The sequence below is a fragment of the Anomaloglossus baeobatrachus genome, chromosome 10, assembly GCF_048569485.1.
Source record: "Anomaloglossus baeobatrachus isolate aAnoBae1 chromosome 10, aAnoBae1.hap1, whole genome shotgun sequence".
NCBI classification, from domain to species: Eukaryota; Metazoa; Chordata; class Amphibia; order Anura; family Aromobatidae; genus Anomaloglossus; species Anomaloglossus baeobatrachus.
Window position 1 is genome coordinate 52,360,711 of NC_134362.1, and position 22,935 is coordinate 52,383,645.

Sequence of the window (22,935 nt, forward strand, 5' to 3'; positions counted from 1 at the left end):
GTTCCCCCTTGGTGGTTGATGTACGCCACCGCCGTGGAATTGTCCGACTGAATCCGAATCTGCTTGCCTTCCAGCCATTGTTGGAAGGCTCGCAGAGCAAGATAGATTGCTCTGATTTCCAGAACATTGATCTGCAGGGTGGACTCTTCCTGAGTCCACGTCCCCTGAGCCCTGTGGTGGAGAAACACCGCTCCCCACCCTGATAGGCTCGCATCCGTCGTGACCACTGCCCAGGACGGGGGAAGGAACGACTTTCCCTGTGACAATGAGGTGGGGAGAAGCCACCAACGCAGAGAGTCCTTGGCAGTCTGAGAGAGGGAGACAGTCCTGTCGAGGGACGTCGATTTCCCATCCCATTGGCGTAGAATGTCCCATTGTAGAGGGCGCAGATGAAACTGCGCGAACGGGACCGCCTCCATTGCTGCTACCATCTTTCCTAGGAAATGCATGAGGCGCCTCAGTGAGTGCGACTGGCTCTGAAGGAGAGATTGCACTCCTGTCCGTAGCGAACACTGCTTGTCCAGTGGAAGCTTCACTATCGCTGAGAGAGTATGAAACTCCATGCCAAGATAAGTCAGAGATTGGGTCGGGGTTAGATGAGACTTTGGAAAGTTGATAATCCACCCGAAACTCTGGAGAGTGTCTAGTGCCACCTTCAGACTGTGTTGGCATGCCTCTTGAGAGGGTGCCTTTATAAGCAGGTCGTCTAGATACGGGATGACCGAGTGACCCTGCGAGTGCAGAACAGCTACTACTGCTGCCATGACTTTGGTGAAGACCCGGGGGGCTGTTGCCAGACCGAAAGGTAACGCTACGAACTGCAGGTGTTCGTCGTGTATGACGAAGCGTAGGAAACGCTGATGCTCTGGCGCAATCGGCACGTGGAGATACGCATCTTTGATATCTATTGATGCTAGAAAATCTCCTTGAGACATTGAGGCTATGACGGAGCGTAGGGATTCCATCCGGAACCTCCTGACTTTTACGTGTCTGTTGAGCAACTTTAGATCCAGGACGGGTCGATACGATCCGTCCTTTTTTGGGACCACAAACAGATTGGAGTAAAAACCGTGACCTTGTTCCTAAAGAGGGACGGAGGTCACCACTCCTTCCGCCTTTAGAGCGGCCACCGCCTGCAACAGAGCATCGGCTCGGTCTGGTGGTGGAGAAGTTCTGAAGAAACGAGTTGGCGGACGAGAACTGAACTCTATCCTGTACCCGTGAGACAGAATATCCCTCACCCAACGGTCTTTGACGCGTGACAGCCAAATGTCGCCAAAGTGGGAAAGCCTCCCACCGACCGCGGGTGTGGGAATCGGAGACTGCAAGTCAGGAGGACGCCGTCTTGGCAACGGTTCCTCCGGCTGTCCTTTTTGGGCGTGACTGAGACCTCCAAGAATCTGAGCGTCTCTGGTCTTTTTGAGTCTTTTTTGACGAGGCGAATTGGGACCTGCCCGGTCCTCGAAAGGACCGATAACCAGACTGACCCTTCCTCTGTTGGGGTTTGTTTTGTCTGTGTTGCGGTAAGGATGAGTCCTTACCCTTGGAGTGTTTGATGATTTCATCCAAACGCTCTCCAAACAATCGGTCACGAGAAAAAGGCAAATTGGTTAAGCACTTCTTGGAATGAGAATCTGCTTTCCAATGTCTCAACCACAGGGCCCTACGCAAAACAACGGAGTTGGCTGACGCCACTGCCGTGCGGCTTGTAGCGTCAAGAACAGCATTAATCGCGTACGACGCGAATGCCGCCATTTGCGAGGTCAATGGTGCTACCTGCGGGGCAAATGCACGTGTGACTGAGTCGACTTGCACAAGCCCGGCTGAGATAGCTTGGAGTGCCCATACGGCAGCAAAAGATGGCGCTAACGACGCTCCAATCGCTTCATAGATGGATTTCAGCCAGAGCTCCATCTGCCTGTCAGTGGCATCTTTAAGTGCCGCTCCATCTTCAACTGCAACCAAGGATCTAGCTGCAAGCCTGGAAATTGGAGGATCCACTTTTGGACACTGGGTCCAACCCTTGACCACCTCAGGGGGAAAGGGATAGCGTGTATCTTTAAGCCGTTTAGAAAAACGCCTTTCCGGATAAGCGTGGGGTTTCTGGATTGCGTCTCTAAAGTCAGCGTGGTCCAGAAAAGTGCTTAATGTACGCTTAGGATATCTGAAATGGATTCTCTCGTGCTGCGAAGCTGACTCCTCTACAAGAGGAGCTGGTGGGGAAATATTTAACATCTTATTGATGGACGCTATAAGATCATTAACTATGGCGTCACCATCTGGTGTATCTAGATTGAGAGCGGTCCCAGGATCAGAATCCTGATCAGTTACGTCCGCCTCATCACCCATAGATTCATCTCGCTGGGATCCTGACCATTGAGATGAATGTGAAGGCCCCTCATAGCGAGCCCGCTTAGGCTGCCCGGGGCCATCGTCCGAGTCAGAGTCTTCACCCTGAGGTGTATGTGCCCGTCCCGGAGCTTGGAGGTAATTCAGCTGAGGGGGACCAGGGGGCAATGATTGCACAGTGTCCGTGGCCTGAAGTACAGGCCTAGCTCGCAATGTGTCAAGAATTTGTGACATAGTGAGAGACATTCTGTCAGCAAAAGCTGCAAACTCAGTTCCTGTCACCTGGACAGCATTCACAGGTGGTACACCCTGGGTCACGTCCAGCAGAGGTCCCGACTGTGCAAGCGCCGCAGGGGCCGAGCACTGCACACAATGGGGGTCAGTGGAGCCTGCCGGTAGAAAAGTCCCACATGCGGTGCAGGAAGCATATAATGTCTGTGCCTTGGCACCCTTGCGTTTTATGGACGACATGCTGTTGGCTCTCTGCAATGTGAGAGAGTCTATAGCCAAAGGGCGACCAGCGCTATGCAGTACAAAGTATTTGTAGGAACAAAATACTAAGAATACTACTGGCACAAGAGGGGGTGAGCCCTGAGGGCTGCTTACCGCCCGCTGAATAGCGGGTAAGAGGCGCAGAATTCCTTGTCTGGGTCTCCCCGGCTCCCCTCTGCAGCTCAGCGTGTCAGCAGGAATGGCTGCCGGCGTCTGTGGAGAGGGGCGGTCCGTGGGAGTTCCTAAACAAAAGTGCGGGAAACAGTGTCCCCTCTGTGCCTATTGTGAGGGCTGGAGTATGTAAAAACGACTCCAGCCCTCAGCGCTGATGCACTGACCAGCGTCCCGCCCCTCTCCTGACTGGCAGGTCTGGGGGCGGGAACGAACGGAAGCAGGCCGCAAAAGCCGGGGACTCGAGTTATCAGCGCGGCCGCCGTAAAAGCGCGGCCCGCGCTGAAGTCCCCGGCGCACCACAAGTGCCAGCCGCGCCGCAGTCCCAGCGGCCGGCGCGACCGTTTCCCAAAAGTGTGCCTGCTTCAGCGAAGCTGAATGAGGCCATGGCACAAGCGCCGCAGCGCTGATGTCCCCGGCGCACTACAACACCCAGCATGCTGCGGTGTGAGCGCCAAATGCACGGGGACACAGAGTACCTTGAGGAAGCAGGGCCATGTCCCTGATGTACTCCGCTCCATCCAGCATCTTCTCCAGGGGCTGTAGATGGAGCACGGTCTCAGTGCCTGGAGACCAGTAAATCCCACTTCACCCAGAGCCCTGTAAAAAGGGATGGGGAAGGAATCAGCATGTGGGCTCCTGCCGCCGTACCCGCAATGGGTACCTCAACCTTACAAACACCTCCGACATACAGTGGGGTGAGAAGGGAGCATGCTGGGGGCCCTGTATGGGCCCTCTTTTCTTCCATCCGACATAGTCAGCAGCTGCTGCTGACTAAAAACAATGGAGCTATGCGTGCGTGTCTGACCTCCTTCGCACAAAGCTAAAACTGAGGAATCCGTACTCCTACGGGAGGGTGTATAGCCAGAAGGGGAGGGGCCTTACACTTTTAAGTGTAGTTCTTTGTGCGGCCTCCAGAGGCAGTAGCTATACACCCACTGTCTGGGTCTCCCAATTAGGAGCGAAAAAGAAAATATCGGCACATCCAACGTAAAATAATTTCTTTCTTTATTTTCACATAATGTTTAATAAAGTCCATATTCAGAAGACCCTGATGCGTTTCCGACGCAACAGAGCGTCCTTAATCATAGGCCTATGATTAAGGACGCTCTTTTGCGTCGGAAACGCGTCAGGGTCTTCTGAATGTGGATGGACTTTTTTAACATTATGTGAAAATAAAGAAAGAAATTATTTTACGTTGGATGTGCCGATATTTTTTTTTTCAAGTTCTAGTCCACCTGGCGGACTTCATATCGTTGCACTCCTTGGATGTGTGGTGACCTATTCCAATGGGCGTGTCAAGCTTTCCTCCACTTCGTCTGTTGGTGAACTTTAGTATTTACTCTAGTTCCCCGTTGACTTCAGTCGAGCCTGTTTGAGTGTCTGACTGCTCGTTACGCGCTCTCTTACATGGTAGTGCTCGCTCATCACTAATATGGATGTATCATTTATATAGAGCAAGGATGCATAATCTGATTTCTGGAAACTCAATGTTGCTAATGCACCAAGTTACAAGAGCATATTATAGTCATTACTATACCGTATTAAAAACTACATTTTAAAGGTGAAGAAAACGCCTTTTTGAAAATTGTGGCGTTTTCTTAATTTGTGTCCACAAATTGCCATCTAATTCTAAACCCCTTTCATATAAATTAAATGACTTAGAAAAGCAAAAGAAACAGTTAAATATCTATATTTAGAAGAAAAATATTGTCCTTCCAATTCAATTCTCAATTATAATAGGACCTTGCCCAATGTCGGACTGGCTGGGAGAAAGGAATCGGAGGTAGACTTGGCCAATTGTTGACAATACATACGAATGCATCTTACCTATCCTTGCCATTCTGAACCGATCCAGGCCCCAGGTTAGCTCTCTCTAGCATGGGAGAATTGCGGCTGCGATTGGTACCAGTGGATAGTACACTGTTCTATATAGGTAGAAGTTAGAAGAGTCAACTTTTTTTTGTAACACCCTGGTAAAAATGCACAAGACTAGCGTTTAAACAGTCAAAATGGCTTGTTGAAGATAAGGACCACACAATTAGGCTATGTTCACACAGTGCATCTTTTCTTAACCACAAAGATAGTGTTTTTGGCCCCAAAAAGCGCACTTGTGTCAAAAATGTATCAAAAACGAATGCGTTTTTACCGCATTTTGCCCAATGCGTTTTTTAAGTCAAGCCTATTGACTGGAAGGGCTCAAAAACGCGGTAAAAAAGGCAAAAATAATTCACATGCTGCATCTTGGGTGTATTTTCAAAAACGCAGCCAAGATACAGCCAGAAAAAAGATGCAGTGTGTAGACAGCAAAATAGAAATCTCATAGACTTTTCTGGGGGAAGGAATGCATGCATTTAGGGGCATCTTTGTGACCTCAAATACGCACTAAAAGATGCCCTGTGTGAACATAGCCTAAGAAAGATTTTACAGGCTAAAAGAACAAAGTAAATACCAGCTGAACGCAGCAATAATCATCTAAATGTCAACTCTATGTGTGCGGTTTCTTAGGCCCTGGTACAAGCGAGTTATAAAAGCAACGCACGTACTAAAACATGTTGATACAGGCACTATATCTAGGGTTGTACAGGCTTGGGGTTCAAGTCTGCAGTCACTGTATGAGACTGCAGACTTGTGAATCCTCACAGTGTGCGCTGTCCGAATTCTCCAGTACCAGGAGCGGGCAGTCATGTAGTTTGCATAATTCGGCCACATTCAGACTAGACTTGTTCTGCCTGGATCATAACCTTATTTGACATGCATGCCACGTAGAAAAGGCTAGATCATTAGCGTGGTCTTTTAATGCCAAACCATGGTCTTTCATATCTACATTTCTTTACGGACATGATTAATTGGGTTATCCACGTTTGGGGTTCAAGTCTGCAGTCACTGTGTGTGACTGCAGACTTGTGAATCCTCACAGTGTGCACTGTCTGAATTCTCCAGGAGCGGGCAGTCATGCAGTTTGCATATTCCGTCCACGTTCAGACTAGACTTTTTCCGCCTGGCTCAACTCAGTTGTATTGAGTGAGGCCGCACACATCTAGACAACACAAGAAGGCATGCATGCAAATAGCTTACTAACAGTGACGTGCCCACTTGCTCCCAATGCTGGTACTGGAGAATCCTGACAGTGCACAGACTGTGTGCTGTAAGGATCCATGTGACTGCACTGTCAGGAATCTCTGGTACCGGCATTGGGAGCAAGTGGGCACGTGACTGCAAGTATGTTATTTGCATACATGCCTTCTTGTGTTGTCTACATGTGCGCTGCCTCACTCAATACAAGTGAATTAAGTCAGGCGGAACAAGTCTAGTCTGAATGTGGCTGGAAATATGCAAACTGCGCAACTGCCCGCTCCTGGTACTGGAGAATTCTGACAGTGCACACTGTGAGGAAACACAAGTCTGCAGTCACATACAATGACTGCAGACTAAGGCTATGTGCGCACATGTGCGCTCTGCACCGCACCAAAAATGTGCGCTTCAGAGCGCAGCTGAAAAGCTGCGTTCTGAAGCGCATGGTGCCGGCAGATTCGTGCGCTCTGCATGCTGCCTCTCCCTATAGACAGCATGCAGAACGCACGAAAGAAGTGACATGTCACTTCTTAGAACGCAGCGATTCAGCAAGCAGCCGAATCGCTGCGTTCTAACATGCCACGTGCGCACGGCCCCTGCACAATCTCCATAGATTGTGCAGGGGACGCAGGACGCATGCAGTTACGCTGCGGTGCAGAACGCAGCGTAACTGCATGTAATACGCACACGTGCGCACATACCCTTAAACCCCAAACCTGGACAACCCCTTTAATGTATCATGTCCATAAAGAAATGTAACTATGAAAGAGCATAGTTTGGCACCAAAAGACCACCCTAATGATCATATAGCCTTTCCTATGTACCATGCATGTAAAGTAAGGCTATGTGCACACATTGTGTTTTTCTGCATGGATTTGGTGTGCTAAATACACAATATTGTACAATATCAGCAAAGGCAATGACATTTCTGCAATCTCATGCACATGTTGCTTATTTTTTCCTTGCAAACTTTCAGCAGATTCAGATCCACAGCATGTCCATTCTTGCAGCGTTTTTCACCCATACTAACGAGTGGGGAAAAATATGCAACAAAAACATGTATTTGAGACCGCTACCGCTGTTCTCGAGCCAAAATATCAGGATTTGCAGCGGAATTTTCTGCTGCAAATCCTGACTGTGTGCACGCAGCCTAACCGTTCTAAGCATCTGGAAAGTAGAACGATATTTTTGGACCGCTTTCAGAAAAACACAGCGCTTCTTACTGTAGATGGCGTTGGAGTCGTTCTCTTCCTCTCCAATCCGGATAAAGGACTCGGAGGTACTCGGACTGTGCTGCTAGATTTGCGCCCACTTTCTCGCTCCTCGTCGGGCCGCTTGTTTTCTGCATTGTTGCTTTGCGTCTTTTTGGAGTAGGAGTTTGATGTAGGGATGGTTGGACCAACTTGAAAAAAAATAAAAAATAAAATGAAAAAAACAAGATACCGAAATTCCAGATTGCATGAAATGTAGCAGCTCTCTTCTTCATGAGTCCGCACTCACCCTGGTCACTGAGCCGCCTTTGCTTGGTATTAGCAGACACGCTGCGGTGAACCTTATGAGCTGGTGACGGAGCCGTGCTGTTTGTGATGTCTGGAGGCGGTCTAGGCTTTAGCGTCATATTGTCATTGTCCAACTGAGCAGAAAGATTACATAAGGGTAAAGTCACAACTGGATAAACTATTCCAAAGCACAAGGTTCTCCCGCAACTGTATTTACAAGTCAATCCCTTAGAGATCGCTGTTAATTTAAACATTAAATTACGGTCATCATTTACAGGCTTTTTTTTCTTTTTTTTATTGATGGTCATCAATATTTGACAGGTGGGGGGATTCCCTGATGCTGTTGGAAAACAGCAGCTCTGTCTATAAACTATAGCGGACAGGTACTGCAGATCCACCCCTATTTATTTCTGCAGTACCTGGTCGCGGCCACTATAAAAATGATGGAGCTGCTGTCCTCTAACATCTGCCGATAACAGCTGATCGGCGAGGGTGTGGGTTGTCGCATCCCCACAGATCAGATATTAGTCTAATGAATAGCAAACTGAATAACAGTGATGAATAGGCACTACCATGCTCAGGTGCTCGTAATGAGCAGCGGGCACTACCATGCTCAGGTGCTCGTAATGATGAACGGGCACTACCATGCTCAGGTGCTTGTAATGATGAACGGGCACTACCATGCTCAGGTGCTCATAATGATGAGCAGGCACTAGTATGCTCGGGTGCTCGTAATGATGAACGGGCACTACCATGCTCAGGTGCTTGTAATGATGAGCGGGCACTACCATGCTCAGGTGCTCGTAATGATGAACGGGCACTACCATGCTCAGGTGCTCGTAATGATGAACGGGCACTACCATGCTCAGGTGCTCGTAATGATGAACGGGCACTACCATGCTCAGGTGCTCGTAATGATGAACGGGCACTACCATGCTCAGGTGCTCGTAATGATGAACGGGCACTACCATGCTCAGGTGCTTGTAATGATGAACGGGCACTACCATGCTCAGGTGCTCATAATGATGAGCAGGCACTAGTATGCTCGGGTGCTCGTAATGATGAACGGGCACTACCATGCTCAGGTGCTCGTAATGAGCAGCGGGCACTACCATGCTCAGGTGCTCGTAATGAGCAGCGGGCACTACCATGCTCAGGTGCTTGTAATGATGAGCGGGCACTACCATGCTCAGGTGCTCATAATGATGAGCAGGCACTAGTATGCTCGGGTGCTCAGTACTCGTAACGAGAGCTGTCGGACGCTCGGACAGGCGCGCCTTGAGTACTCTAGTATAATAAAAGTCACTGAAGAACTTGAGCATTTTTCCAAGAAATCTTCTGGGGAAAAATGCTCGAGTCCCCCATTGCCTTCCATTATACTGTATACTCAAGTCGTGCCCATCCGAGCTTCCAACTGCTCTCATTACGGGCACCTGAGCATGGTAGTGCCCGCTCATCACTAGTTACGAGTACCGAGCACCCGACCATGGTAGTGCTCGCTCATCACTAGTTACGAGTACCGAGCACCCGAGCATGGTAGTGCCCACTCATCACTAGTTCCGAGTACTGAGCACCTGAGCATGGTAGTGCTCACTCATCACTAGTTACGAGTACCGAGCACCCGACCATGGTAGTGCCTGCTCATCACTAGTTACGAGTACTGAGCACCCGAGCATGGTAGTGCCTGCTCATCACTAGTTACGAGTACCGAGCACCCGACCATGGTAGTGCCCACTCATCACTAGTTACGAGTACCAAGCACCCGAGCATGGTAGGGCTCGCTCATCACTAGTTAGGAGTACAGAGCACCCGAGTATGGTAGTGCCCGCTCATCACTAGTTACCAGTACTGAGCACCCGAGCATGGTAGTGCCCGCTCATCACTAGTTACGAGTACCAAGCACCCGAGCATGGTAGGGCTCGCTCATCACTAGTTAGGAGTACCGAGCACCCGACCATGGTAGTGCCCGCTCATCACTAGTTACGAGTACCAAGCACCCGAGCATGGTAGGGCTCGCTCATCACTAGTTAGGAGTACAGAGCACCCGAGTATGGTAGTGCTCACTCATCATTACGAGTACCAAGCATGCTAGTGCTCACTCATCATTATGAGTACTGAGCATGGTAATGCTCACTCATCATTACGAGTACCGAGCATGCTAGTGCTCACTCATCATTACGAGTACTGAGCATGGTAGTGCTCACTCATCATTACGAGTACAGAGCATGGTAGTGCTCGCTCACCATTATGAGTACCGAGCACCAGAGCATGGTAGTGCTCGCTCATCATTACGAGTACTGAGCATGGTACTGCTCGCTCGTCATTACGAGTACCGAGCACCAGAGCATGGTAGTCCCCGCTCATCATTACGAGTACCGAGCACCAGAGCATGGTAGTCCCCGCTCATCATTACGAGTACCGAGCACCAGAGCATGGTAGTCCCCGCTCATCATTACGAGTACCGAGCACCAGAGCATGGTAGTCCCCGCTCATCATTACGAGTACCGAGCACCCGAGCATGGTAGTCCCCGCTCATCATTACGAGTACCGAGCACCAGAGCATGGTAGTCCCCGCTCATCATTACGAGTACCGAGCACCAGAGCATGGTAGTGCTCGCTCATCATTACGAGTACCGAGCACCAGAGCATGGTAGTTCCCGCTCATCACTAATAGTCAGTTTGCTATTCGTAAAACTAATGTAATGATCAGCAAACTTAAAAGTGTGATTTTACCTAAAGAATAATTTAAAATGGTTGATTACGACTAATGTACGAATATCCAAACCTTGGAAGAGGTCATCAATATTAGATTGGGGAAGGGAAGGGAGGGTTCAAAATCAAGCATCCCCTCTGATCAGCTGTTATCTGCGCTGACAACGGCAAGACGTAAGCAAAGTATGGAGTGCAACACCAAAGTGCTATACGTGGTTGAGTGACTGCTACAGAGCATGCCCCGGACATAAGGCAGGAGTATACGGCTAGTATGGTGAGTTCGGCCTTGTTGATCATTTAAAGAAGTGGTCCCGAAATTATAAAACCTGTTTAAAATACAGAAATCAGATCGTACTCACCCTCCCTGGGTCCAACAAAAGTCATCTTCTGCTCTGTTTAGAGTTTTGGCTGCAGAAGTGATGTCATGTCGACAGCGGACATCACCGCTGCAGCCAATCAATAAGCTCAGCGGCTCTCATCTTGTAAATGGCGAGAGCCATTAAACTCAGCGATTGGCAGCAGCGGGGATGTGAGCGGTCAACGTGACTTCACTGTTGCAGCCAAAACACTGAAACACAAGCTGCGGAGTGGATCTGGTGGTGGACCCAGGGAAAGTGAGGACTGTCTGATATTTTATTTTTAATTAGGACTATAATTGGGGACCACTTTTCTTGAAGTGGGTGGAAAACCCCTTTATGTCTTCCAGAAAAATATAACATTTTACGAAAGAAATGTGATACTAGTAAAAGGGTCTTAGGGCCAGGATTTGGGATAACTCTGTGTATAAGATTATTTAAAGGGGTTGTCCATTTTTGGGAACTTTTTTTTTTTTTCAATTAAATCTATGTTTTGGTAAATCAACATTGTATTTCAATTGCGTTTCATTAATAATTTTGCAATGTTTGTCTTTTTTAGGCTTTTTTGTTTCTTTGCACATTCAACTTTGATGTTGTCTGTTGTCATAAATCTGCTGAGAGCACGGAGGAAAAGGACAGATAAGAGTGACAAACTCCTAGTAGAAAGACATGGGAGCTCACCGACCGATTCTCAGTTAACTCATTCTGCAGCCAGCAATATAGACCGTACAACACAGAGGCTACAGAAGGCAAACTGCTACATTTTTTATGAAACCCAATTGCAAAAATTATTTTCTCCTATTTATATTAGGATTTGACATTCTTTATTGGTCATCATTTATAAAAGCTCATTCTTCTAAAATTAGTCAGGGCAGGGTCATTAAATAATGGAGAAAATAAAATATCACAGAATGAAAAGGTTATATTATATCTCAGATGGAAGAGCATCTGTACAAGCTATACACGTCAGGATTGTATGCTATACCTCAGACGACTTGTAGCCAAGAAGCAGATATGTTGCCATAACCTCATTATATTTCTGGTTAATGAGAGAGTCCTGGATCTCCTCCCGTGTATAGCCCATAGTGACCATTAACTCTATACAGAGAAGAAAAAAAATACAGAAAAAATATAAAAGTCATTTACACCCAGACGTCCAGTTACTATACTAGATAGTATTACAGTACTTATGATTTTCACATAGAAGCATAATCTGTTTTATAGCGCTCCAACTATGAACATAGGTGCCTGTGATGCTGGAGCTTTACAGTCAGTTACAGGAAGGTACAGCATAGGTGCCTGTGATGCTGGAGCTTTACAGTCAGTTACAGGGGGGTACAGCATAGATGCCTGTGATGCTGGAGCTTTACAGTCAGTTACACGAGGGTACAGCATAGATGCCTGTGATGCTGGAGCTTTACAGTCAGTTACAGGTGGTACAGCATAGATGCCTGTGATGCTGGAGCTTTACAGTCAGTTACAGGAAGGTACAGCATAGATGCCTGTGATGCTGGAGCTTTACAGTCAGTTACAGGAGGGTACAGCATAGGTGCCTGTGATGCTGGAGCTTTCCAGTCAGTTACAGGGGGGTACAGCATAGGTGCCTGTGATGCTGGAGCTTTCCAGTCAGTTACAGGGGGGTACAGCATAGGTGCCTGTGATGCTGGAGCTTTACAGTCAGTTATAGGAGGATACAGTATAGGTGCCTGTGATGCTGGAGCTTTACAGTCAGTTACAGGAAGGTACAGCATAGGTGCCTGTGATGCTGGAGCTTTACAGTCAGTTACAGGGGGGTACAGCATAGGTGTCTGTGATGCTGGAGCTTTACAGTCAGTTACACGAGGGTACAGCATAGGTGTCTGTGATGCTGGAGCTTTACAGTGAGTAACAGGAGGGTACAGCATAGATGCCTGTGATGCTGGAGCTTTACAGTCAGTTACAGGGGGGTACAGCATAGGTGTCTGTGATGCTGGAGCTTTACAGTCAGTTACAGGAAGGTACAGCATAGGTGCCTGTGATGCTGGAGCTTTACAGTCAGTTACAGGGGGGTACAGCATAGGTGCCTGTGATGCTGGAGCTTTACAGTCAGTTACAGGGGGGTACAGCATAGGTGTCTGTGATGCTGGAGCTTTACAGTCAGTTACAGGTGGTACAGCATAGATGCCTGTGATGCTGGAGCTTTACAGTCAGTTACAGGAGGGTACAGCATAGGTGTCTGTGATGCTGGAGCTTTACAGTCAGTTACAGGGGGGTACAGTATAGGTGCCTGAGATGCTGGAGCTTTACAGTCAGTTACAGGTGGTTCAGCATAGATGCCTGTGATGCTGGAGCTTTACAGTCAGTTATAGGAGGATACAGTATAGATGCCTGTGATGTTGGAGCTTTACAGTCAGTTACAGGAGGGTTCAGCATAGGTGCCTGTGATGCTGGAGCTTTACAGTCAGTTACAACAGGTTACAGCATAGGTGTCTATGATGCTGGAGCTTTACAGTCCGTTACAGAGGGGTCCAGCATAGGTGCCTGTGATGCTGGAGCTTTACAGTCAGTTACAGGGGGGTACAGCATAGGTGTCTGTGATGCTGGAGCTTTACAGTCAGTTACAGGAGGGTACAGCATAGGTGTCTGTGATGCTGGAGCTTTACAGTCAGTTACAGGAGGGTACAGCATAGGTGTCTGTGATGCTGGAGCTTTACAGTCAGTTACAGGAGGGTTCAGCATAGGTGTCTGTGATGCTGGAGCTTTACAGTCAGTTACAGGGGGGTACAGCATAGGTGTCTGTGATGCTGGAGCTTTACAGTCAGTTACAGGAGGGTTCAGCATAGGTGTCTGTGATGCTGGAGCTTTACAGTCAGTTACAGGGGGGTACAGCATAGGTGTCTGTGATGCTGGAGCTTTACAGTCAGTTACAGGAGGGTTCAGCATAGGTGTCTGTGATGCTGGAGCTTTACAGTCAGTTACAGGAGGGTACAGCATAGATGCCTGTGATGCTGGAGCTTTACAGTCAGTTACAGGGGGGTACAGCATAGGTGTCTGTGATGCTGGAGCTTTACAGTCAGTTACAGGAGGGTACAGCATAGATGCCTGTGATGCTGGAGCTTTACAGTCAGTTACAGGAGGGTACATCATAGGTGTCTGTGATGCTGGAGCTTTACAGTCAGTTACAAGAGTGGGCAGAAAAGGTGTCTGTGTGACTAGAGCTTTACTATCAATTACAGGAACAAGCAACATGAGAGTTTATATTGCTAAAGATCAGAAAAGGAAATTGACCTTGCTAATTAACGACACTGCAAAAAAAAAGTTTTTTGTAAGAACTGGGACATTTGATTGCTCACTTATAACTGATGGTATAGTTAAAAATAAGACTAAGTAGGTAAAAAAAAAATAGGAAGACATTTCTACTGTCACATATGATGGAGCGCTGTGTGACTTGACAGCTGTTTTTCTTCTCTGCTGACAGCACAGAAACCATTCATGTTATCTGCACACCCCAGTAATGTGTGACAGGTGGATGCACTGTTTATCCGTATCGTTTCAATAGTGTTTTCAGGCTGCATATCCTCATCATCACCTAGTCTGCATCGGAATAATCACGCATTCATCATAATGCAAAACTGTCACTCAAGCTAAGGAAGAGGAGCTGCAGAGGCTTGGCAGCCGTCTTTGTGCTCCTGCCATATTAAAAGCATCACTCCAGAGATCTTCACGGTCTACATCATTGTAATGTAACCATCAATGCAGTAGTCTGGGAAATATCCACAACATAATAGGCAAAATTAATGACCAGTGGAGTGATCTTTGCAGTATGGGACGGCAGTAGACACACCTGTCCTTTTGGGATCCTTGTAATCTGGAACTGGTTCAATATATGGCTTCAGCTCATCATCCTCATGACCTACATTCATCCATCGATCCCTCATAATTTGCTAAGAACAAAGAGAAGAACAATTTATTAGGATCATTGATAAGACAACCGAACCAAATCAGCCGCATGTCTGACCATGGCTATTCAGCTCCATAATGGATAGGCACACACCATTCCCGTGGCTGGATTTAACTTTTAAAAGATTAAATCTCCGTAATCAAATATCCTTAGGATAGGGGATAACTTGCTGATAAATTAGGGTACGACCTCTGAAATCCCCACTAATGCAGAGAGTGTTGCATTCATTCTCTAGGGAACTGCTGGAAATAGCCAAGTACTATTTTCTAACAGTCCCGTAGATAATGAATGAAGGTAATGCACATGTCCAGCCACTCCATTCAGACGGGGCTCTGCAGACCTTATTTTTGGGATTGGCGGGGTTCCCAGCAGTTGGTCACGCATTGATCAGCAAGTTATCACCTTAGGATATTAAAATTGCAATAATCCTTTAAATATTTAATGGAAGCCCCTAGTAGAGGATAGCCATTTAATACACTGCACTCACCTCCAGTGTGCCCCTCTTGCTTGGATTTAGTATGAGGAATTTTTTTAGTAAATTTTCACAGTCTGTTGACATGTAAAAAGGGATTCGATACTTGCCCCTTAACACACGTTCGCGTAGTTCCTGAAAAGACAAATAAAATGAAGTTTGTAGACACCCCTTCTTCTACAAGCTTTACCATAAGAACGTCAGGCACCAGGTAGGGGCGGACATATCATTGGTGCAACGCACACGGGCCCATGAGATCAGAGGGCCCATGAGATCAGAGGCCCATTTTTGCCTCCAAAGTGGGTGGAATTGGGCAATTTGATGAGTTATTGGACTGCAAAAGGCCCATTTACTGTTTTTGCACAGGGGCCCTTTTCCATCTGTGTACACCAGAATTGGCCCGTGTTAGGCTGGGTCCACATGTGAGGCATTTTACCACTGCAAAATATGCATCTACTACAATGAAAGGGGTTGATGACGTCTGAGCAAAAGAGCAGGTGAAATCTACATATTTTACATCCCATCTGGCGTTATGGAAGGCTCACACGAAGCAGAACGATTTTTTTTTTCTCGCTTGTCATCCGTGTGCAATCCGTTTTTTTGTTTTTTTTACAGCAAAAGTTATTAATCATTTACAGTTTCCTATGTTACATAATTGTAATGTACCCGTAAAAAAGAGAATTTTGTTTACTTACCGTAAATTCTTTTTCTTATACTTCCGTATTGGGAGACCCAGACCATGGGTGTTTAGCTTCTGCCTCCGGAGGACACACAAAGTACTACACTTAAAAGTGTAGCTCCTCCCTCTGAGCTTATACACCCCCTGGTAGCCAGTCACAGCCAGTTTAGTGCAAAAGCTGAAGGAGAATAGCCACCCACAAGTAGAACCGAGTAAGAACCGGAACAACCGGAGACTCTGTCCACGACAACAGCCGGTGATAATACGCGGAACAAGAAATTGCCAACAGGCAACAGGGAGGGAGCTGGGTCTCCCAATACGGAACTATAAGAAAAAGAATTTACGGTAAGTAACAAAATTCTCTTTTTCTTTAACGTTCCTTTGGGAGACCCAGACCATGGGACGTTCCAAAGCTGTCCCTGGGTGGGAATAAACAGAAAAAACTAAGAAGTAGGCGGAGCCTAACTTCACAAGTGGCCGACAGCCGCCTGAAGGATGCGTCTGCCCCAGCTCGCATCTGCCGAAGCATGAGCATGCACTTGGTAGTGTTTCGAAAAGGTATGCAGGCTAGTCCAAGTGGCAGCCTGACAGACTTGTTGAGCCGTAGCCTGGTGCCTAAAAGCCCAAGAGGCACCGACAGCTCTGGTCGAGTGTGCTTTGATCCCCGGCGGGGGAAGCACCCGAGTACTCTGGTAGGCATCCGAAATGGTCGATCTAATCCAACGGGCCAAGGTCGGCTTAGAAGCAGAGAGACCCTTGCGCCGCCCTGTGGTTAGCACAAAAAGAGAGGTGCACCGCCTAAGCGCAGCGGTGCGAGACACATAAATCCGGAGAGCACGCACCAGATCTAGAGTATGCAGCGCTTTCTCAAAGCGATGAACAGGGGCCGGACAGAAGTAAGGCAAGGAAATATCCTGGTTAAGGTGGAAGGGAGAGACCACCTTAGGAAGAAAGTCCGGGGTCGGACGGAGAACTACCTTGTCTTGGTGAAAAACCAAAAAAGGTGACTCCGAGGAGAGCGCAGCCAAATCAGAGACTCTCCTGAGAGAAGTTATGGCAACTAGAAAGGCCACCTTTTGAGAAAGACGATACAAAGAAACCTCCCTAAGAGGCTCAAAGGGGGGTTTCTGCAATACCGTGAGGACCAAGTTAAGGTCCCAGGGATCCAAGGGCCGTCGATGAGGCGGAATGATGTGAGACGCACCTTGCATGAAGGTGCGGACCTGAGCCAGCCGGGCGATACGCCGCTGGAACAGCACTGATAGAGCTGAGATTTGTCCCTTGAGAGAGTTAAGGGACAGTCCTAGCTGCAGACCGGACTGTAAAAAAGACAGAAGGGTCGGCAACGAGAATGGCCAAGGAGAATGGCCGGAAGAGCGACACCAGGACAGGAAAATTTTCAAAGTCCTGTGATAGATCTTGACGGAGGAAGACTTACGGGCCCGGGTCATAGTGGAGATGACTTCAGGAGGAATACCAGAAGCCGTCAAAATCCAGGACTCAAGAGCCACGCCGTCAATTTGAGTGCCGCAGAATTTGGGCGGAAAAACGGACCTTGCGAGAGCAGGTCTGGACGGTCCGGAAGATGCCACGGCATCTCCACGGACAGTTGGAGCAGGTCCGGATACCAAGATCACCTGGGCCAGTCCGGTGCAATGAGGATGACTCGACGGCCCTCCATTCTGATCTTGCGCAGGACTCTGGGCAAGAGAACTAGAGGGGGAAACACGTAGGACAGACGAAACTGGGACCAGTCTTGAACCAGAGCGTCTGCGGCGAAGGCCTGAGGATCGTGGGAGCGAGCCACGTAAACCGGAACCTTGTTGTTGTGACGGGATGCCATTAGGTCCACGTCCGGAGTGCCCCATTTGCGGCAGATTGACTGAAACACTGCCGGGTGCACGGACCACTCGCCACCGTCCACGGATTGACGGCTGAGATAATCTGCCTCCCAGTTTTCTACGCCAGGGATGTGGACTGCGGATATGGTGGAGTCCTCCGCCCATTGAAGGATGCGTTGGACCTCCAACATTGCCAGGCGGCTGCGTGTCCCGCCTTGGTGATTGATGTAGGCAACCGCTGTCGCGTTGTCTGACTGGACTCGAATGTGCCTGCCCGCCAACAGGTGGTGAAAGGCTAGGAGAGCTAGAAGCACAGCTCTGGTTTCCAGCACATTGATTGAAAGGGCTGACTCGGACGGAGTCCAAGTGCCCTGAGCTCTGTGGTGGAGATTTACCGAAACCCAGCCGGATAGGCTGGCATCCGTGGTGAGAATCACCCAGGACGGAGCCAGGAAGGAGAGCCCTTGGGACAGGGAGAGGGGTCGAAGCCACCACTGAAGAGAGCTCCTGGTCCGTGGCGACAGAGCCACTAACCTCTGTAAGGAGGAAGGCCGCTTGTCCCAACAGCGGAGGATGTCCAGCTGCAGAGGACGCAGATGGAACTGGGCAAAGGGAACCGCCTCCATGGAAGCCACCATTTGACCCAGCACCTGCATCAGGCGCCTGAGGGAATAACGGCGGGGCCTCAGGAGAGAGCGCACCGCTAGCCGGAGAGACTGCTGTTTGATTAAGGGCAACTTCACAAGTGCCGGCAAAGTCTCGAACTGCATCCCTAGGTACGTGAGACTCTGAGTCGGGCTAGGGTGGCGAGAGTGAGCGAAACACTCCGCTGAAAGTCTGCGCTGGATGGACCCTTGACCAGAAGGTCGTCCAGGTAAGGGAGCACTGCCAACCCCTGGAGGTGCAGGACCGCAATCACTGCCGCCATGACCTTGGTGAATACCCGAGGGGCCGTGGCTAACCCGAAGGGGAGAGCCACGAATTGGAAATGATCCTCTCCTATCGCAAAACGTAACCAACGCTGATGTGACACTGCGATTGGCACATGTAGATAGGCATCTCTGATGTCGATGGACGCCAGGAACTCCCCTTGGGTCATAGAGGCAATGACTGATCCAGAGACTCCATGCGAAAATGCCGCACCCGGACATGCTTGTTGAGAAGCTTGAGATCCAGGATGGGCCGGAAGGTACCGTCCTTTTTTGGAACTAGGAAGAGATTTGAGTAAAAACCTCTGAACCGTTCCTGAGCGGGAACTGGGACAATCACTCCGTTTGCCTGCAAGGACGCCACGCCCTGCGAGAAGGCGGCGGCCTTGGAGCAGGGGGGAGTTGAGAGAAAAAAATCTGTTTGGAGGGCTGGAAGAGAATTCTATCCTGTAGCCGTGAGATATGATGTCTCTCACCCACTGATCGGAGACTTTCTTTAACCAAGCGTCGCCAAAGTGGGAGAGCCTGCCACCGACTAAGGACGTGGTTGGAGCGGGCCGAGAGTCATGAGGAAGCTGCCTTAGTGGCAGAACCTCCTGCGGTCTTCTGCGGACGCGCTTTTGGGCGCCAGTTGGATTTCTGATCCTTAGCTGAGTAAGCGGACGAGGCGAAAGGCTTAAAGGAAGACCAGTTGGAGGAACGAAAGGAACGAAACCTCGATTGATTCCTACCCTGGGTGGGTATCCTGGTCTTGGTTTGAGGCATGGAAATACTCTTCCCGCCAGTAGCTTCTTTAATGATTTCATCCAGCTGTTTACCAAACAGCCGTGAACCAGCAAAAGGGAGCCCAGCAAGAAACTTCTTGGAAGAAGCATCTGCCTTCCACTCTCGAAGCCACAAAATCCAGCGGATAACAAGAGAATTAGCTGAAGCCACCGCAGTGCGGTGAGCAGCCTCTAGCATGGCAGACATGGCATAGGATGAAAAAGCTGAAGCCTGAGCAGTTAAGGTAACCATCTCAGGCATAGATTCCTTGGTGAGGGAATGCATCTCCTCTAGAGAAGCAGAGATGGCTTTGAGAGCCCACACTGCTGCAAAAGTCGGGGAAAACGCGGCCTCGCAGCTTCATACACAGATTTGGCCAGAAGGTCAATCTGACGGTCAGTGGAATCCTTAAGTGAGGTGCCGTCAGCCACCGACACAACGGTCCGGGCTGAGAGCCTAGACACCGGAGGGTCTACCTTTGGAGAGTGAGACCACTCCTTGACCACCACAGGTGGAAATGGAAACCGGTCATCAGAACCACGCTTTGGAAAGCGTTTGTCAGTGCAGGCCCTGGGTTTGGTCACAGCGGTCTGAAAACTAGAGTGGTTAAAGAACACACTCTTCACTCTCTTAGGCGAGGTAAACTGATGTTTTTCTGCCAAAGAGAGTTGCTCCTCTGACACTGGCGGATTGAGATCCAGCACAGAATTAATAGAAGCAATCAAATCACTAAGGTCCGAGTCACCCTCAGAGAAATCGATGGGATACATAGCCTCCGAGCCCCCAGTGAGGGCATCCTCCTCATCTTGAGAGTCAGCTCTTGAGACAGAGCCGTGGGATGGGGAGGGGGAGGAAAACCTGCGCCTTCTCTTAGAAGGACGGGGTCTGGGATCAGATGATGAATCCTCCGTGAGCTCTGATGGACGGAGGTCAGAGGATAGGAGTCCTCTGTCAAGAGTATTAGAGGCACCCTGTGAGGGGGGCTGATGCATATTCATCAAAGTCCTGGACAAAAGTCCCATGGACTCAGCAAATGACTGGGATATGGACCTAGAAAAGGACTCTACCCAGGCCGGGGGGTTCAGTCACAGGTGCAGCAGCAGCAGCCTGAGAGACCACTGGGGGTGAGACTCCAGGCTGTGGCACCGCCAAGTTAGAGCAACCATCACAGTGTGGATAAATGCTCGGCTCAGGCAGCAGGAGCTTACATGCAGTGCATGCAGCATAAAGCTTTGGAGCCTTGCTCCTTGTGTGAGACATGCTGCTGGAGTGGGGGCTTTGCAGAGAATGAACCCCAGGGAGAATATACAGAGGTCCACAACCGGAGACCGGCTGTGGCTTACCAGACCGCTGAGCGCAGTGTTGTGTGCCCTCCAGATCCCGAAGCCCGGTCCCCCAGTGCGCAGCACCTCAGCAGAGATGCAGAATGCAGGATGTCCCAGAGCAGAGTGAACTCTGCCTGAGAAATGGGGCGTTCCTATAAAAGAGCGGGAACTGGAGGGCTATAGAGACCTGCAGGGAAGGAGGGACGCCCCAGCAGTGGGGAGTGTCCCTCCCCTGTGTAGAACAGCCGCTGGGAGGAGCCGAACCTGTCCCTCTGCATGAGTGACATGCGAGGGCAGGAAAACGAAACTAGGCCTCCGGCGAAGCCGGGGCCTAAATTTAATCGGCGAGGCCGACAAGCAGGCACCATCGGCGCGGTTCTCTGGCAAAAGCTGGAGAACCCGCCGGAAAAGTTAAAAACAATCACATACAGCATACTCTCCCCATACAATAAAGAACCGGGACCCCCAACATAAACGTCTCAGGTACTTAGCTGCTGAGACGCAGGGCCATGTCCCTGGGGATGAGTGCTCCGGTCCAACAGAATCCTCAAGGGGCTGTGGATGGAGACCGGACTCCTGCCAGGCATGGAGACCGTGCTGGCTCCCACTTCAAGCCAGAGCCCAGAAGGGATGGTGAAGGAGCGCGGCATGTAAGGCTTCAGCCTTGTAAATCAACCTTAACAACACCGCCGACACAGTGGGGTGAGAATGGACATGCCGGGGGTCCAGACATGGACCCGCTTTTCTTCAAACTCTTTCCAAAAGTCAAACAAATCAGATGAGAATGCATGTGTGGCTGTATGCCTCCTGACACAAAGCGATAAACTGGCTAGGACTGGCTACCAGGGGGTGTATAAGCTCAGAGGGAGGAGCTACACTTTTAAGTGTAGTACTTTGTGTGTCCTCCGGAGGCAGAAGCTAAACACCCATGGTCTGGGTCTCTCAAAGGAACGATAAAAAAGAAGGGAATTTTGTTTACTTACCGTAAATTCCTTTTCTTCTAGCTCCAATTGGGAGACCCAGACAATTGGGTGTATAGCTATTGCCTCCGGAGGCCACACAAAGTATTACACTTAAAAGTGTAAGGCCCCTCCCCTTCTGGCTATACACCCCCAGTGGGATCACTGGCTCACCAGTTTTAGTGCCAAAGCAAGAAGGAGGAAAGCCAATAACTGGTTTAAAGACCAATTCAATCCGAGGAAACATCGGAGAACTGAACCATACCACATGAACAACATGTGTACCCGAAAAAACAGAAAAAACCCCGAGAAAACCGGGCGGGTGCTGGGTCTCCCAATTGGAGCTAGAAGAAAAGGAATTTACGGTAAGTAAACAAAATTCCCTTCTTCTTTTTCGCTCCTAATTGGGAGACCCAGACAATTGGGACGTCCAAAAGCAGTCCCTGGGTGGGTAAAAGAATACCTCGTGATAGGGCCGTCAAACAGCCCTTCCCTACAGGTGGGCAATCGCCGCCTGAAGGACTTATCTACCTAGGCTGGCGTCTGCCGAAGCGTAGGTATGCACCTGAAAATGCTTGGTAAAAGTATGCAGATTCAATCAGGTAGGTGCCTGACACACCTGCTGAGCCGCAGCCTGGTGCCGTAATGCCCAGGATGCACCCACGGCTCTGGTAGAATGGGCCTTCAGCCTTGAGAGAACCAGAAGCCCAGTAGAACTGTAGGTTTCAAGAATTGGTTCCTCGATCCCCCGAGCCAGGGTGGATTCAGAAGCTTGCGACTGTTTACGCCGACTAGCGACAAGGACAAAGAGTGCATCCGGGTGGCGCAGGAGCGCCATGCGGGAAGTAGAACCTGAGTGCTCTCACCAGAACCAACAGATGCAAATCCTTCTGAAATTGATGGACTGGACGAGGACACAAAGAAGGTGAGGTGATATCCTGATTGATATGAAAGTGGGATACCACCTTAGGGAGAAATTCCGGAATCGGACGCAGAACTACCCTGTCCTGGTGAAGGACCAGGAAGGGAGATTTGTATGAGAGCGTTGCTAGCTCGGAAAGTCTCCTAAGAGACGAGACCGTTACTAGAAGGCCACTTCCCGAGAAAAGCGGGAAGGGAGACCTCTTTCAAGGCTCGAAAGGCGGCATCTGGAGAGCAATTAGAACCTTGTTCAGATCCCAGGGCTCTAACGGCCGCCTGTACGGAGTGCTGAGAAGACAAACTCCCCGTAGGAACGTGCGTACCTGAGGAAGTCGTTTCTGAAAAAATACAGATAGCGCTGAGACTTGTCCCTAAAGGGAACTGAGCGACAACCCTCTTTCCAACCTAGATTGCAGGAAGGAAGGAAACATAGACGATGCAACCGGCCAG

The 22,935-nt window shown here is 49.4% G+C and overlaps 1 protein-coding gene across 7 annotated transcripts in view; it reads right to left on the reverse strand.

Annotated features, from left to right (window-relative positions):
* MARK2 (microtubule affinity regulating kinase 2) overlaps positions 1 to 22,935 on the reverse strand; it is a 227,280-nt gene that overhangs the window by 39,667 nt on the left and 164,678 nt on the right. For all 7 annotated transcript variants that reach the window (XM_075326656.1, XM_075326661.1, XM_075326660.1 and 4 more), the window contains exons 9-14: positions 15,082 to 15,201; positions 14,478 to 14,577; positions 11,640 to 11,752; positions 7,588 to 7,720; positions 7,311 to 7,489; positions 4,843 to 4,940 (exon numbers count right to left, since the gene is read on the reverse strand). In XM_075326656.1, the coding sequence (XP_075182771.1) occupies positions 4,843 to 4,940; positions 7,311 to 7,489; positions 7,588 to 7,720; positions 11,640 to 11,752; positions 14,478 to 14,577; positions 15,082 to 15,201 (743 nt within the window). The remainder of the gene's footprint in view (positions 1 to 4,842; positions 4,941 to 7,310; positions 7,490 to 7,587; positions 7,721 to 11,639; positions 11,753 to 14,477; positions 14,578 to 15,081; positions 15,202 to 22,935) is intronic.